This window comes from Elephantulus edwardii, unplaced genomic scaffold (genome assembly GCF_000299155.1).
Source record: "Elephantulus edwardii isolate Elephantulus edwardi_28Jun2011 unplaced genomic scaffold, EleEdw1.0 scaffold00006, whole genome shotgun sequence".
Taxonomy (NCBI): domain Eukaryota; kingdom Metazoa; phylum Chordata; class Mammalia; order Macroscelidea; family Macroscelididae; genus Elephantulus; species Elephantulus edwardii.
Genome location: NW_006399756.1, coordinates 6,783,438 through 6,797,067, shown reverse-complemented (window position 1 = coordinate 6,797,067; position 13,630 = coordinate 6,783,438). Strand labels below are relative to the sequence as shown.

General features: G+C 47.0%; 2 protein-coding genes across 3 annotated transcripts in view; one reads left to right on the top strand and one right to left on the bottom strand.

The window, feature by feature from the left end:
* ZRANB1 (zinc finger, RAN-binding domain containing 1) overlaps positions 1 to 6,425 on the top strand; it is a 32,145-nt gene extending 25,720 nt beyond the window's left edge. The window contains exons 7-10 of the mRNA XM_006879873.1: positions 1,397 to 1,517; positions 4,805 to 4,934; positions 5,030 to 5,259; positions 6,207 to 6,425. Coding sequence (XP_006879935.1) covers positions 1,397 to 1,517; positions 4,805 to 4,934; positions 5,030 to 5,259; positions 6,207 to 6,425 — 700 coding nt within the window. The remainder of the gene's footprint in view (positions 1 to 1,396; positions 1,518 to 4,804; positions 4,935 to 5,029; positions 5,260 to 6,206) is intronic.
* A 2,565-nt stretch (positions 6,426 to 8,990) lies between these two features.
* The window catches only part of CTBP2 (C-terminal binding protein 2), a 107,783-nt gene continuing 103,143 nt past the window's right edge, over positions 8,991 to 13,630 (bottom strand). The window contains exons 8-12 of one of the 2 annotated variants that reach the window (XM_006879872.1): positions 13,348 to 13,562; positions 12,975 to 13,105; positions 12,509 to 12,636; positions 12,031 to 12,148; positions 8,991 to 10,356 (exon numbers count right to left, since the gene is read on the bottom strand). In XM_006879872.1, coding sequence (XP_006879934.1) covers positions 10,176 to 10,356; positions 12,031 to 12,148; positions 12,509 to 12,636; positions 12,975 to 13,105; positions 13,348 to 13,562 — 773 coding nt within the window. In that variant the 3' untranslated portion in view covers positions 8,991 to 10,175. The remainder of the gene's footprint in view (positions 10,357 to 12,030; positions 12,149 to 12,508; positions 12,637 to 12,974; positions 13,106 to 13,347; positions 13,563 to 13,630) is intronic. The other variant, XM_006879871.1, reaches the window with a different exon arrangement.

Sequence of the window (13,630 nt, the reverse complement as noted above, 5' to 3'; positions counted from 1 at the left end):
CTGGGATCACAGATGGTTGACTGGCCATGACAATGGCCATTAGCGGGTGAGGGAACTGGGCTGTGTGTTCACCACAGTTCATTGCCAGCGAACTTTGGTAAATAGAGGCCATGACTCCTGAGTAGTGCCTCGTAAGTAAGGACCAGCTTCCCCAGCAAAGTGCCTCGCCTCACTGTTTCTGTTCCTGCATCTGGACCTCTTCTCTCTGTGGTCTGCATTACAGGCAAGCAGCAGACTTCTGTACCGCCGCCATGGCAGACAGCTGTAGATCTTGGCTTCAGGGTTAGGGCCAAGTACACCCACCTTAGTGGAGGAGACATGTTTTGTCTTTGTGTTGACTGACATGCAGCTAGTCAGACCATAACAGGTGGGATGGGGAGGGTGGGCAGCCTGACTCCTGTTCTGTGCTGAGAGAAGAACTCATTTGACAGTGAGTCTTCTTTTAACTCTTTGTCACGATGTGGTGAACATGTTCAGAGCAGGTTGGGGTTCCTTTCAGCTGTTGCTGCGCGTTTTGTCGACTGGCTGGGTTCACAGTCCCCACGTTGTAATCGCCTCTCTCACTCTCAGCAGCTTGTGGGCTAGAAGGTTGAGCCACAGGGCTGAGTTCAGCTCAGACCCACACGTGACTAAGAGTTGTAATTTTGATTGTTCCCCAAGTCTTTGTAAGACCAGTAAGCCTCCTGGCTGTTGTGTGGTTGGGACTTCTCCACATTTCCCCCAAGTCCATCCAGGCCTCCCTGCTGTGCTCCCTCATAGCACAGTCAGCACTGAAGAGCAGGTACCATCTCGTTCTGGCCTCGAGCTCTGGGAGGTTGAGGTTCCTTAGTGTCATGGACTGTTTTCATGCTTCTTTAATTGTCTTCACTCTTCTTTACCTTAGACAGGAAAAGACCCATAGTTGCACCTTTGATGGAAGTTAGAAAGACCCCCCCCTTACTACTTGACAGATCAGGGTGCAGAACGTTGTCTCCATAGGCCCTTTGATGCCACTTGTCCTTCATTTCCCTTGAAATTGTGGTCCTGAGGCTTGGGACCAGCATCTCAGCCTTTTTCATCGCAGCATTGTGAAGTCCTAAATGAAAATTCGGTGGGAGGATGAATCAGATTCTGGCTGAGGACATGCTGAGAGAGATTGGCTATCAGTGTATAAAACAAAATGTCTGAATGATTGAATGAAAACCAATATGATTTGTAAACTTTCACTGAGATAAAAAAGAGGAAAAAGAGATTGGCTAGCAGAACAAAGCCATTTTTAATTTGAAAACTATTTCAAGCCAGATGAAATTGATAAGATTCTCTTCATATGAATTGCTTAAAGGCTATCAGATAAATTTTTGAAATGTGAAATGCACTGTTTAGAAAAGCCCTATTTCTTCCTCTCTTGTTTCTGTAGGTTTTATACACGCTGGAAAGATTGGGAGTCCTGGTATTCGCAGAGCTTTGGTTTACATTTTTCCCTGAGGGAAGAGCAGTGGCAAGAAGACTGGGCATTCATCCTCTCGCTTGCCAGTCAGGTAAGAAGGCTTCAAGGCCAGTGACTTCTCTGAGACAAGCCAGGTGTGTGTGTTCTTGATCCCTTATTTCCACAGAGGAGTCATGTTGCAGGGAGTGGAGTCTGGGGCCAAGAGCACTGCCCTGGCAGCAGGAAACTTGAGTTCCAATCATGACTGTTTATCACCTCTGTAACTCTCAAGTCCACACTTGTGGTACAGGAGGAGAAGTCACCACTGTGTTTTTAGATCAGGTGTGGGCAAAACCAATCCTGTAAGAATAATGAGATCCTGATCTCTATTGCTCTCTCAGGAAGGTGATCTACCCTCTACTGCCTGCCTCCAGGTTAGTGACCATGAGGTGGGCACTAGCCAGCAGGCTTGCTTCTGCTGACTCTGGGCTCTTCAGAAGGCTGCTCCATGGGGAGGTTGCTTCCACACAGCGCGGACAAAAGAGAAAGTGCAGTCTGGCTTTCTCCAGAACTATCCAGAGTAATGCTGTTAACAGGAGTGATGGCAGGGTGCTCCGGAACTGGTTTCTTAATACTCAGATTTATTTCTGAATATGGTAGAAATGTGCTAGGATTGAGATACCTGTGTGATCTTTACGCTTCATCCTGGTTTTCAGTATACACCAAATTGTAAAGTTTGAATATAGTAAACCCAATCTTGTTCTTTCCAGAAGACCGCACCGTTCACCCTGAGGAGTAAGTAGGGACATGCACTGTACCCCATCGCTGTCCCTTCTGTCTTTGGACAGAGTTTACAGTGGCCATTTCCCACCTGAGACATGTACCTCGTGGCCCCATGTCCCATCAGCTGTTGCGGGGATGGGACTCGAGAGGGAGGGAATCCACTGCTGAGCATCTGTGGGGTGACATCGCGTCCTTTCACCCCGAGAGCTTACCCTTGTCATGGAACTTTGGTGACCAGACCAAGGACCGTTTAGGTTCCCAAGACGTGCAGCAGTTATGGAGATTAAATTGGAGTTGCAGTGTATAATCTCCAAGTATTTATTCTTTTTGTTCAGTCCTTAAAATTAGGCAGTAAAGTATACTACAGATAGACTTTGTAGATTCTTGTTGCTATTTTTTTTGACTTTGCCGTTTGAGGCATCAAATGCTTTCTTTAGGTCAATGCTTTTTTTTAAGAAAAGAATGAATGATATACTTAGAAAATGCTAAAGACTCAGCGAGAAAACTACTGGACATAGTTGACCAATTCAGCAAAGTGGCAGGATACAAGATCAACATACAAAAACCAGTTGAATTTTTCTACGGCGCAAAGAGAATACAGAACTGGAGTTAAGAAAATCAATACCTATCACAATAGCTAATCATAAGATTAAATATTTGGGAGTAAACCTAGCTAGAAGCACAAAAGACCTATTCAAAGACAATTACAAAACATTACTATAAGAAACAAAGTGAGACCTGCAGAAATATACCGTGAAGAATATACCATGTTTTTGATAGGAAGACTCAGTATTATGAAAATGACAATTCTCCCGAAGGCAGTCTACAAGTTGAGTACAATCCCAGTACAAATACCAATTCCATTATTCACCAAAATGGAAAAAAGCAATTTCCAGTTTCATCTGGAATGGAAAGAGACCCTGAATAAGCAAAGCATTCCTGAAAAAGAGACACAATGTAGGAGTCATCTCACTCCCTGCTCTCAAATTCTACTACACACTAACTGGTACAGTTACAGACACACAGATCAATGGAATAGAATTGAGAACCCCAAATTCAGGCCATCTACCTAAGGAAAACTGATTTTTGACAAGCAGATGGCAATCAGTTAAGTGGGGAAACGAAAGCCTCTTTAATAAATAGTGTTCGCAGAATTGCAAAACTTTCTGTAGAAAACTCAAGACTCACACCTCACACCATACACAAAACCCAACTCAGTGTGAATCAAGGACCTAGGATTAAAACCAAGGACTATAAACTTCATCAGAGGAAAGTTTAGAAGAACTCTAGAAGCCCTAATCCACAACATGAACAGTCTCTGAAGCATCCTAAAAAACCTACACCCAGGAGAGAATGACATAGATGAATGGGATCTTCTGATAATCAAATCCCTATTCACTTGGACATCCAAAAACTTTTCCAACAAGATAACAAGGAAAGCCACAGACTGGGGAAAAATACTTGGTAATGACATGTTTGATAAGGGACTCACTTGTAGAATTTATAAAATACTTCAGCATCCCAGCAAGATAAAAGTAAACAACCCAGTCTCAGAATGGGCACAGGATATGAATAGACACTTCTCCAAAGACATTGAGTTGGTGAACAAACACGTGAAGAAATGTTCAAAATCTGTAGCTCTAAGAGAGATGCAAATCAAAACAACTATGAGATGTCTTCTTAACCCAGTAACAATAGCAAAGTTCAGCAGAGCAGCAAACAACATATGTTGGCAAGGTTGTGAAGAAATGGGAACCCTTACTCACTGTTGGTGGGAGTGTAAAATGCTGCATCCACTCTGGAAGTTCACTGTATGGTGCTTCTTTAAAAAGTTGGAAATAGAAATACCATTTGACCCAGCAGTTGCACTACTGGGAATATACCCTAGAGAAACCAGAACTAATGCCCAAACAGATACATGGACACCCATGTTTATTGCTGTGTTGTTCACAATAACAAAGAAATGGAAGCAACCCAAGTGCCCATCAACAAATGAATAGATAGAGAAGCTGTGGTATATTCACACAATGCATGCATCACTAAAAAACAAGGAACTCAAAATATTATACAAAATGAGTGACCCTGGAGGACATTATGCTGAGTGAAATACCTCAGTCACAAAAGGAAAAATACTGTATAATGCCACTGGTATAAAACAGGACTGGCATAGTGGTTGAGGAGAACTAAGAAAAGAGGGGATAAATAATGAGTGCATTTAAATAGATGGAAAGAACTGTCTAAAATAAATGTATGATTTAGATGTTACTTGCATGACACCCGTCCAGAATAAGAGGTGCATAGCAAAGTGGCCTGGGGTGGGGGGTGGGGGTGGGGGTGGAGGAGGAGGGAGGAAATTGTGCAACAATGAAAGAATCTTTTAAAAGAGAAAAGCGACTGGGGGGAGTAGGGAAGAGAATGTGCAACACGGAATGAATGAAAATCCAAGTGTTCTGTAAACGTTTGTTAAAATACAAATATCTAACTCTAGGCAACTATTAAAAAAAAAAGAATGAAGATTGTGTACTAAGAGGTAGTTTTCTTTTCAGACATCATTTTCCAGGGATGGTAATCAATATCCTAATGAGAAATGGCTTTTCCTCCCTGTGTTCTTTGCAGCCTGGAGCAAGTTTGGAACAGACACACATTTTTGTACTTGCACATATTCTTAGACGACCAATCATAGTTTATGGCGTAAAATATTACAAGAGTTTCCGGGGTGAAACCTTAGGATATACCCGCTTTCAAGGTAAGCCATCAAGGGGAATGACCAGTGGGAAAACGGTGCAGGGGTGGGTTGGGCGCCCTGCCTGGCCAGCCCTCAGATCTTCCTTCTCTTTTCAGGTGTTTATCTGCCTCTGTTGTGGGAACAGAGTTTTTGTTGGAAAAGTCCGATTGCTCTGGGCTACACACGAGGCCACTTCTCTGCTTTGGTTGCCATGGAAAATGACGGCTATGGCAATCGAGGTGCTGGTGCTAACCTGAACACAGACGATGACGTCACCATCACGTTTCTGCCTCTGGTTGACAGTGAGAGGAAGTTACTCCACGTACACTTCCTGTCTGCTCAGGAGGTAAGCAGTGGGCACCTGAGCTCTGCCTCTAGTGGGAAGCTGTGTCTTTCAGGTGTGGTGGCAGCTGTATGAATGGTTTTGGGGAAGTAATTGCCACTTTGTGTAGATTCTGTAGACTTTGAAACACACCTCAGAACTGCTGTGGAATGGGACAGCTGACTAGAGCTAGAATCTGTGCCTCTGCCTGTATGGGAAAGCGAAATGGGGGTGGTCAGAGGGCTGGGGGTTTAAATAATGCCCTTTGTGACTCAAGCCCTGAAGAAGTGTATTTTGCAGAATTTTGGGAAGAGCATGTGTGAAGGAACTGCAGATGAGTGTGGCTTCTAGGACTTGGACAAGGGGAGGGAAAGGGTGGTCAAGGGTACTGGGGTGCCATCTGAAGTTCAGTCTTTGGCTCTGCCTGAGTTGGAGATCCACTGTGTAGCTGTGTTCTGAACACAGGCTGCTTGGTGTTTGTCCAGGTCCCTGGGCTGTGGTGTGATTGGGGGTGGGGGGTACACTGGGAGCCAAGAGATTTGTTATCAGATTACTGGACTTCTGTTTCATTTGTTCACCAACCATCACCATGTTAGGAGGGGAAACCTCACTTTGGGCTACAATTTGTGGCACTTGACCACACTGCTGGGTCGACTTCCCCTGCCATCTGCCTGTAGCGAGTAGAGGCCTTCCTTCTCTGGTCTTCCCTCTGCCAGGATCAGTGTGTAATACCGGCTTTCTGTCGTCATTATCCCAGCCCTAGCTGTCTAGATTGGGCTGCTCCATAGCCTCTTCTGATAGATTTTTCTGCAAACTTAAAAGTGGCCTCAGGTTCTTCATTGCTGTGTTAAGCCGTTTCCACAGATGTGGGAACCTTTCCATGGGCTTGAACCAGGTTTGCTGATTTCCCGGTCCCCTTGGAATCTGCCCTAACCAGCCTTTGCTGTTTGCCCTCCCCCCGCCCCTAAAAGCTAGGTAACGAGGAACAGCGGGAAAAGCTGCTCCGACAGTGGCTGGACTGCTGCGTCACTGAAGGCGGGGTTCTCGTTGCCATGCAGAAGAGCTCCTGCAGGCGAAATCACCCTTTGGTCACTCAGATGGTGGAGAAATGGCTTGACCGTTACCGACAGATCCGGCCCTGCACATCCCTATCTGACGGTGAGGAAGACGAGGATGATGAAGATGAATGAAGCAGCCAGTGCGCAGGAGACGTAGACTCTGCCGCACCCAAGCTGGTGTGGTGCTGCACGCCTGTCGGGGGAACAGCACCACCCCAGCTGGCACAATCAGCTCACAAGGAGCTGTGTAATAGGAAACGTCGTACCAGCATCTTCCTATCATTGAGATTTCCTTCCAGCGTGGGCACTTACAAAAGCACATGGTGGAGACTCTTCCTTTGAGGTGTCCTTGGCGGAACCTGACTCTCCGTTACTGCCGAGGCCCCTTCACTTACGATATCACTAGAACTCATTAGCCATTTGACATTATTTTTCTTTTGGTATAAATTATCCACAGTAAAACATAAAAATAAATAAGTTTTTATTTGATTAATTAGTTCCTGTTATGCCCAATAAAATCATATCAAATCTTTAAGGAACAAACTGCAAGAAAAGTTCAGAATTTTTATTGAGTGACTTGCATACAGTCCTTGCTGGGGAAAAGTATTTATTTGGTTGTTTTTTAAAAACAAAACTTAAAATTTCTTCTTTTTAAGTTGATACTGTCCCCTTTATTTGTTTGTTTGGAAGAGTGGCCCTGAGAGGAGCTTGCATTCTGGGCAGGGCCTGCCTGAGTAGTCTTCCCCAGACGCAGCAGAGGGGAAGTGCTTGAGGCCGAGGCCTGATGCAGCACAAGTAACTGTGAAATTGGCCACTTGGACCCGATTGAAAATGTTACATACAGAAGGTCTTCAGATTTTTACTGTCTTTTATCATCAACTAGGCTTTAAATATCAAATCCTGTTAGGAGGAGGGCATGCCTTTACTTAGGCTAAGGAGGAATATCAGTTCATTACAGAATAAAGATTTCTAAAAATGCACTAAAGTGGTTTAAAAGCATTGTAGAATGGATTTTCTCAGTATGCACTGAGAATTTTGCCTGATGGTTTAACTGTGGCCATTCTTCTTTAAGGTCTAAACTATAATCTTAAGTAGAAAACTTTATGTATTAAGTGTTTGACTACTTCAGGTTTACATTCAATATTGGTGAAAATGTCACACCCACCTCAGGAACACCAGTGTGTCCTGGTTTAGTGCTCTATGTAATTGATGTGGCAAGATGCCATATATCGCACTTCCCCTCCTTTGAGGAAAAGGCTGTGAAAACCATCACATTTGCTGCTTGTTTTCTTCGATGGTGTTGAAATGTGCACCTCATATGATGGTGGAATGCGGACAACAGGAAGCTGTCCAGGACGGCTTGGCCCTTCTAACACTCTGTGAACGGCGAGCCCAGGAGATGAGTTGGTTGCATGCTACAACTTGGGAAGGAAAATGTTTTTGTAGTGTTTCCATATAAATTAGCTTTGATAATTTTAATGGTAAATGTTAAAGTTCCGAGTTCGTTCTTTCAAACTTAACTGGCCTGCTTTAGTTAAGAATGAACGCTGTTCTTTGAGGCCACCGCTCCGGCAGATACGGCATCTGCAGCATTTCCATTCGGGAGTGACTAGGAAAGTAGTTGTGCTGTCGTGTGAGGGGAGTGGGCTGCACTGCAGCCATCCAGGAAATGGCCTGGTGAGTGCTCCAAGCTGCCCTGGATTTAGGTAACTGTCCACATCTTGTTCTTCCCTGTGGGAAACGATCAAGGACTTCTATTCCCAGACCCCTGCGAACAGAGATAAGGGTTTTTAATGGTTTTCATTTTCAAATCGCCTGTTAATGGCAAACATTTTGGATAAATTGGAGTGATGTTCTTTTTATTAAATAGCCATGTAGGTGTCCCAAGATCTTACATGCTTGAGCGACAGGTATGAATGTTCTGGGCAGCGATGGCTATGGTAGCCTCACTCTGTGGCTCCCTTTCTAGGCAGACTGAAGTGCAGCCTCTTCTGACTTCCTCCTTCCCTGGGTCCCCCAAGGACCACATGAGCTACCAGATGGGAGTGTCTGATGCTGCATGCCAGCCTGCGTTGAGAGGGCAGCGCTGCTGCTTGTCCTGGCCTTTCAGCAGGCATTCCACTGCCCTGTTGCCCGTCCAGATGACAGGCTGAGTTCTCCAGCTCCTTGCAGTTTTGCAGGATCAAGTGGTAGAAGCCCCATCAGTCAGACGTTCAAGAAACCTGCCTGGGGCTTTCTGTTTAGGAAGGAGGAAGGGAATGTTAAAAAGTGAGCTTAGAACCCAGAGTTCCTGGAGGGGACCCGACACCAGCCGCAGAGGCTGGTCAACGCCATAGGAAGTTCCTAATCTATAGAAATGGCTGATGGGAATTCTTTTTGAACATTTCTTTATGACTACAATCAAGTGACTGACCCACTTCCCACCAAGTTTGAGATTTCACCATCCCCTTCCTGTAGTGATATGCTTTCGGGTAAATTAAAATCAAAACTAAAACCTGACCAGCTTTTGTTTGCTGAATCTGAGTTGTGAGCCACCATTTCTCCAGGAGCACTGAGTGAAGATGGGCTTCCGGAGGGAGTTGGCGGGCACCTGAGGTGATGCATGTTGGAGCTGGGCTAATCGAAAATTCCTTGCCTTCTAACATCTCAGAAAACATTTACATTGATGAGATGTGCTTGAATTTCAGAACTTACCAGAAATTTTTATTACTTTTTATTGAAAACGGCACTGAACGCTAAATGTCCACCTTTACAATAAACAGATACAGTAACAGTAACTCACACGAAACAAAACAGACTCCTGATCGCCATTGTTTTTCTGTTTGGGACAATTGTAAAGGTTGGGTTTTTTTTTTCTTTTGTCACAAAAACAGGAATGTACCTATACAAAGGCTCAAAATAGGCCATCTTTTTTTCAACAAAAAGGCGATGATTCACAAAAGACTATGAATATAACATGTAACTAGTTGATACAAATCTAATAGGATTTGTTAAAATCAGTCACATCTAATAACACATCTGAAGTGTTCTTGTATAAAATATCACGTGAAGAAAAGAAGACTTTATCAATGTCTAAAAAAGTGGGTTTGTTCATAGACAATCTGACAAGTTACCATAAAAAGTGTTTCCTGAGACATAAGGAAATGCAACATTATTCTTCTTGAACCCTTTCCATTCAAGACTTTCCACTCAATAAAATAGCTGAGGATCTGAAACTGAGAAAATATATTTGAGTACAAACAGCTTGTGAAACTTAATACTCTTTTTTTTTTTTTTGCATCATCAAAGGGTACACTGGCCATACAGCCAACTTTGCGTGCTCAGCACAGTTCGGGCAGGAGGAATTCTGTGCACAGGAGCCAGCACTGTCTTAGCCTCTAACACAGGCAGGCAGTTTTCTCCCCACCTTGTTGAAATGTAATTTTCCTATCAGCAAAAGAGGTACCTGGCCCCCCCCCGGGGACCAAAGGGACTAGAGTCAGGAGGGTGGGGGTTTCCTCTTTACATTTTTATTTTGATGTTTGCAACTTGTGATGCAACATTCTAGAGCAAGGTGCTCTCCTGCTGTGCCCAAGGGACTGATAAAGGAAAAGATCTATTTATTCTTGGTGATTTGATGCACAGGTGAGAAACTTAACACACAATAACAGAAGTTGGTCTGTAAGAAATCAGCCCTAGTCTCTCAGCGCTTGGGGAGCAGCCAGCATCCATGGCTTTTCCAGGTCTCGGCTTCACTCATCTGTGGCTTCAGTACTGTGACAGCGATGATGCGTTGTGTCCAGAATCAGTTACGAAGACTGTCCAGTCCCTGTTGTCACACTCTGCTGTTCACGGTCTCTTGGTCCCAGGCTTATCTGAATGATGGCCTTGTGGCGTCTTCTGCTATTGCTCGTTCGGGTGCTCTCGACTGTCCCCGTGTTTTGTGGGCTGGTTGGGAGAAGGGGCTTGGGAAGGATGTGCCACGGTGGGCAGGCTGTGCGTGACGGGAATGCCTCCGGGGATGATGCCTTCCATGGCTGCTGGCAGTCCTCCCGGGGCCACGCCCACGATGCCAGGAGGGTACCTGCATGAGAGAGCGGTTAGAACACCTTGCTGACGTCACCTGTGCATCCTTCCTACACCCAGAGCAGAGCAGGAAAGCTCGTCCTCTTTTATGAAATGTTATCTACGTCGCAAGGGAGCTTTGGGGGCCTAGAGGTAAGAAGCGGTGCTGCAATGCCAAGGTAGTGGGATGGGCATGCTCCTCGCGTGCGATTTACTGTCTCTGAAAACCCACTGGAGGGTCAGCTATGGGTCACTTCTGACATGACAGCACACAACAACAATCTTCAAGCAGCCACAAACCCTGACCAACCACAGTCTGTAAGACAATCTCAATCTGGCAGCAAGGGTGTGGAACCACTCAGCTGACGTGGTGGGAATTCGGGAGGGTGGACGCCGCTCAGAAGGAGACTGCCGCCTCCTTGGTCTCTGGGTCAAGACAGCCGTTTTCAGAGCGCTCCTGAGCCAGCACTACAGCACTGATGCGGCATCACTTGGTGCCCGAGCAAAAAAAAACGTGAAGAGAAGTAGATGTACTGTTGGGAGCAAAGTGTAGTTTCTGGAGTGTTTACTACTTGACAGGTACTGTCTGTGCCGAGTGTGGGGAGGAGTCACGTGCTCCCAGGCCTGCAGCTGTGCAGTGGCACCCACCCAGGCGTCCTGTGGCGTGAGGTTACAGCTTGATGCCTGAGGTGTTGTGTGTCATGCTTAGCTGTGTGCTGACGTCAGGCACACGTGACTGACTGTGAGGAGATTGCTGGCAGGTGCTTTATTTAGAATGATCTGATTCGTAGAGCCATCACATCCTTTCTCCATGAGGTCCTTCCTGTCTTTCAGGCAGAATACCACACAAGGCTTGCCTGATGGTTCATGATAAGATGAGGACCTGGCTCTGGTGGGCTCCAGCAACAAGAAGTAGGAACGGGGGCCACATGGCCCGGGGAAAGGAACTTCCAGGACCTTCATGGAGGGGTACTTTGGGGCTATGTACTGGCTAAAGGCACTTCAAACCACCAGCTGAGAGGAGGCAGCTTCAACGGGTTGGTTATTAACAGATTGCCGCCCACTTTTAAAATTGATGACTGTGCTTAGAAACACATTTGCCGTCATTTGCAGCAACGTGTTAAATGACACACCTTGCCTGGCACTTTCTGGAGACCTTGCTGGCTGTTACAGTTGGTACAGGGAGTGTTATTAGCACCTAGTGAGGACAGAGCAGGGATGCTATAGAATATTCTAGAAGATGGCCCCAGTGCAGGTGGTCCCGAGTTTGGAAAATCCAGCTTTCAAGTCATCATAAACATAATACCCTCCTTTTGTATGAGGCTACAGTTCCTGTTAATGTGGAATCTAGTGATCTCCCCAGCACAGAGCAATTCTGGGGGCAGAAGCGGTTCTTCTCTCTTATCTAGGTCCTGTTGCTGGCCCAGAATATAATATACTGTCATCCCTCTTTGAAAAGGAATTCCTTGTTAGAAAGTCAATTTAGAAAAATATAAGCAGCTGCAGCAGCAGCAGCTTTTAACTGGTAAATCGTGTCTACTTTCCTGCCCACAACACCTCGGAGGGAGGTTGCTCTGGTTCTTCCTTCTCTCCCTCGTCCCCCGTTCCAGTCTTGGGCTCTATCCTGGATGCTGGGTAGATGGACTTCCCAGGAGTTCCCTCAAGGGCGTCCACTAGCACTTCCCCTTCTCACCTGTACGTGGCACCATTGAGCTCCGGATGAATTGTCTGCTGATCTATTACTGACCAAGGTGCTGTGGTGACAAAGAATTCCTTGTTCACACAGTTTCGTAGGCTTTCTGGGATGCGACCTGCAGTCAAAGTAATTTTTTTAAGGGTCAGGATGACGGAAATATTCTGGAAAGCATCTGTATCAATGCGAGAGTCTAACATTAAAGCCTCCAGAACTGGCACCAGACGTGAATGTCCCAGTGCCCGCCTACAGTGCTCTTCACCTGCCTCCAGCCGGACCTTGCCCCGGTGGCCATGGTCCAGGAGCTGCCACACATAAAGTGCTGTGATGACAAGGGACTGGCTTCCTCTAACTAGCTGGGCCCAACTCGCCCAGTACTGAATGGAGATGACACCTGTGAGTTACTCCAGCATGCAGTAAAGTGCCCGCCCCGTGACCATTGTGGTGCCCTGGGCCCCAGCATCCCTGAGAGGCTCACCTGTGATGGCTCGGCGGATCTCAGTGGCAGCGGCCTCCCTCATCTCCAGTGAGGCCTGCTCACTATACCAGGCCGTGTGGGGTGTGCAGATGAGGTTGGGAGCGTCCTTCAGGGGACCTTGAGCAAAACTAAAGGATGCAAAACGAGAGCTGTGAGCTGCTGCATGAGACATCACACATGGCTATTCTGCACACGGGTCCCATTCTGTAGAAGGGGCTTCTTGGACAAACGCCTAAGGATGCCAGGACTGGTCATGTCTAGGCAAGGACCGCCTCCCAGGACAGGTGAAGCATCTCCGTCCACAGGGGCCAAAGGCTACTACTGCTTTCCATCTTGGCCCTGGCTGCCTCCCTTTGGGGGTGCAGTGCAAGGAGCAGCACCCCGCCCAGCACCCGAGTTCCCAGGTGTGGGTCAAGTGTGGACAGGCTGCACAGGCACCGGTCTAGTCTGGAGACCAGAAACCCACCTGAAGGGCTCCGACTCATGCACATCGAGGGCCGCCCCTCGTATCCTCCCTTCCTTGAGGGCTTGAGCTAAGGCTTTCTCGTCCACTAGCCCCCCACGGGCTGCATTCACCAGGAACGCTCCTTGTCGCATCTGGAGGGAGAGAGGCTGGTTAAATGTAGTCACACACACTGTCAGCGGCCTGAGGCCTGACCAAGCACATCACAGGAGCGAGGCTGGGTGCCTGCAGGCCGTCTGGTCAGCCTGACTCCACCCTGGCATCTTGGGGGACGTGCTCACGAGCGTGTCCACGGGCCACTGCCCATCCCCACCTGCGCCTGCAGCGGTGCTGTCGGCGTTCACGAGAACATCGTGGGCCCAGACGACTGAGTTACCTGCTTGATAGTAAAGTCATTGATGAGGTGGTGGTTATGCTCGTTGAGATTACAGTGCAGGGACACGCAGTCGCTCTGGTACAGCAAGTCCTGCAGGGTGTAGATCCGCTGCACGCCCAGGGACCGCTCGATCCCATCCTGCAAGTAGGGGTCATAAAATATGACGCTGAATCCGAAGGCCTTGGCTCGAACAGCGACCGCCTGCCCTGTGCGACCTGTATGGAGACAGAGGGTCTGGGTGAGAATCATGCCCGCTCCGCCCCTCAGCAACCCTCCAGCCCTG